This window comes from Mytilus trossulus, chromosome 1 (genome assembly GCF_036588685.1).
Source record: "Mytilus trossulus isolate FHL-02 chromosome 1, PNRI_Mtr1.1.1.hap1, whole genome shotgun sequence".
Taxonomy (NCBI): domain Eukaryota; kingdom Metazoa; phylum Mollusca; class Bivalvia; order Mytilida; family Mytilidae; genus Mytilus; species Mytilus trossulus.
The window spans coordinates 36835805-36839003 of record NC_086373.1 but is presented as its reverse complement, the minus strand read 5'-3'; the positions used below and the strand labels follow the sequence as shown (position 1 = coordinate 36839003).

The following is a 3199-nucleotide window of genomic DNA, read 5'->3' as shown; positions in this document are numbered from 1 at the left end:
TTACTAGTATTCTGTTTCATGTTTATTTTGAGAAAATTAAAGGGAAATTTAGCTACTAGTTATGGCTCTCATTTTCTAGTTCATTGTTTTTGGTCATGGACAAGAAGAATGCACATTATGTTGAAAAGTCATGTTGTAATGCTTGTCAAAAATGATAAGATCATAATATCTTCTTACAGGAATTATGCCAATGCATATAAATAATAATGATTCACAATGAAAAATTTTACAATTTTAAAGGGGCCTGTTAGATTTAGAAATCACAGTTTGGAGGCAAGATGTCAGACGACGACAAAGTTCTTACAAGAAACTTGTCCTTTATCAAGGACAACATAACAGATATGGATGGTGTAATGGACAAACTGATTGAAGATGACATACTGAGACTTGAAGACAGGTCTAGAATTCTGGCAAATAGAAATCCACGTCTTCAAATTCATGCGGTATTGGAGATTGTTGTGAAGAAAGGAGCCTATGACAACTTTATTAGAGCATTAGAGACCTCTGGAAATAGCCACATCATAGAACGTTTAGAAAATATAGATTATAACTGCGGTATGTATGTATGTATTTAATAAAATATGGTATTTAAAATTATATTACAACGCTATTATTTGAAAATGTACCCTTTTTTTAATTTTGTTCTATTTGAAATCAATGAAATTCCATCTCTATAATAGAATATTCTTATAAATTTATGATTCACTCTTTGAAAATTTGCATTTATATTAATTCTTCTCACTCATTTTTAGAAAAGACAGACTTGTCAAAAGAAGATAAACAAGAAGAGCTTGACCAGGTAATCATTTTTAATTTCATAAGAGTTCACTCATAGAGCATTGAAATACTTATAGATCGTTTGAAATACTAATGCTTTCTACATCAGGAATAGATTACCGTAGTAGCTGTATTTGTCAAAAAATTCCGCAGTGCTCTTCAACTTCGTAATTTATTTGGCCTTTTTAATCCTATTTTTATTGAGTGTCACTGATAGGTCTTTTGTATACGAAGCGCGCGTCTGGCGTAAATACCAAAGTTCAATCCTGGTATATATGATAAGTTTCTTGACATAACAACATTGCTGTCTTTGAAAGAAATTGTTCTGGTCTGGTTTTTCATGTTAAAATACTCCCCAAAAAAATCTCCGAGTTATTTTTTCGATATCAACAAGTTAACAATTCTCTCAGCCAAATGGACAAATCCCCAGAAATATCTTTGGATTTGCATCTTTACCTACTGTTTCCTATGCCCTATTGTAACATGTCTGTATATATCGAGTAAGCATAGATTTACTTGCCGGGTGAGGCATAGCAGGTAACGGTAACACTTTCGGTGGAACTCATCCCGTCTCGCTCTGTTAGTAGTGCATGTGATTCCTTCGTGATTTCGTTCGTTTATCTTGATTTGTAGTTTTTAATGTATTAACAATATTCTTAAATCGGTAAACTAATGGTGTCTCTTATCTGTCATCAAATGCGTTATACCACGTGAGCTACTAGTGAAGCATTTCATCATGTTTTGTTGGGGAAAACACAAATTTTAAAGAAAAATCATTAAAAAAAACACAAAAAAATAACAAAATCAAAGAGTACAAATAAGCATTTGAATTTACGGAATAATAATTTAACATGTTCCTAAAAAAAGAAATCAAAATGTTGAAAACAATTCAAACAATCTAATTAAAATTAAATCTCTCACTCGCTCATTTTTTAATGCTTGGTCATTAAAAAATGAGCGAGTGAGAGATTTAATTTTAATTAGATTGCAATTCAAAGGATAAAACATGAATCAGACCAAAAAATTTATATCATTATCCTATAGGATAACAATGATAAAGATGGTAATAATAAAGATGTAATGGAAAGTTTTAGTCTTACTTATATATATTTCAGAGCGATGGACATGAAGATAATAGGAACCACACCAAAACTGAGCAAAGTTATAAACTTCAGAAGCAGCTTAAAAATATGCAAAGTGAGAACGAACACTTGAGAGATCAACAAAGAAGTGTTAGAAATGAACTGGAGTCGAAACAAAAGAAGATGCAAGAACTAAACAAAGAAGTAAACGATTTTAAAGCACAGAATAAACAACTGAATGAGAGACTTAAACTGCTTTGTAATAGTGATAAACTAAAGGACAGATTAAGTAACATTGAATTAGAAGTAAGAGAAAAGGACACAGAACATGGACTTTTAGAGACGGAAATACAAGAAAAAGAGAATGAAGTACAACAACTTCAAGACGATTGCAACAAACTTAGATTGGAATTAGCAGAAAAGACCGACCAGCTTGTAGCTTTAAGCGAACAGATGAAAGCACTGCGAGATGACCTTGGAGTTGCAAGGAAAGAACGTTATGATTTGAAGGTGAAGCTAGATGAAATGAACGTGAATTTAAATGATAAATGGAAGCTTATGATGAATGTGTTAGAGAATAAATTAAGTCAGAGTCGTCGAATACCTACGAGACTACCATCCGAACAAAAAGAACCAATACTTCCAACAATAAGATCAAACCAAACAACACCTTTGAAATTCGTGGATAACCGTTATAGCCTAACTCCAAAGGACAAAATAAAATTACGAACACAACAGGCACAAGCTGTGGCCCCGAAAAATGTTGTGAGAGATAAAAAGACAGCTTTCTGTGGAACAAAACCAAGATCTTTCAATAAATTTTTAAAATAAATCAAATTGGAAGGTTATATTATCATATCTTATTACTTTTTCTGCCTTATAATTGTTACTGAATAATGCACAGTAGTAGTAAAACAGCCGATGAAGTTTGATAAATTGATATGAATGCTTGCAAATACACAAAAAGACAAAACAAAAACAAAAACAAAAAAAAACAATGCCTACAATTTCTTCAAATAGAAAAAGGTTACAGAGAAATACTAGTAGTTGGTTTTAAGAGAATTGTCCATGTGCCTGAAAACAGGCCGTTTTGATCTCGTATCTAATGTTGAAATATTGTTCTTTCAAATTATGGGATTGACATTTTAACCGACATTATTGGAACAAACTCACCATCCTGAGATCGTAAAACTTTTTATTTACTGATGATACAATTGTGTCTATTAACAACAAAATCTATCAAGACGTTACTATCTAAAAAAAATATAATATGCTTAAGAACAAATATTTTGATAATAAGATTGAAATCCTTGATAGAAAATTATGATTGATAATGTATC

General features: G+C 31.3%; 1 protein-coding gene across 1 annotated transcript; it reads left to right on the top strand.

Annotated features, from left to right (window-relative positions):
• Positions 1-209: 209 nt before the first annotated feature.
• LOC134707688 (chromosome partition protein Smc-like) lies at positions 210-2707 on the top strand. The gene is made up of 3 exons (XM_063567679.1): positions 210-555; positions 753-799; positions 1893-2707. The coding sequence occupies exons 1-3, from the start codon at positions 279-281 to the stop codon at positions 2688-2690; spliced, it is 1122 nt and encodes a 373-aa protein (XP_063423749.1). The 5' UTR covers positions 210-278; the 3' UTR covers positions 2691-2707.
• Positions 2708-3199: the final 492 nt, after the last annotated feature.

What these genes read in the sequence shown, in the direction of transcription:
- LOC134707688 (XM_063567679.1), top strand. Translation starts at nt 279, where the DNA reads ATGTCAGACGACGACAAAGTTCTTACAAGAAACTTGTCCTTTATCAAG. An exon ending in AAATATAGATTATAACTGCG is followed by an intron (nt 556 to 752) that starts GTATGTATGTAT and finishes ACTCATTTTTAG; the next exon opens with AAAAGACAGACTTGTCAAAA. An exon ending in AACAAGAAGAGCTTGACCAG is followed by an intron (nt 800 to 1,892) that starts GTAATCATTTTT and finishes TATATATTTCAG; the next exon opens with AGCGATGGACATGAAGATAA.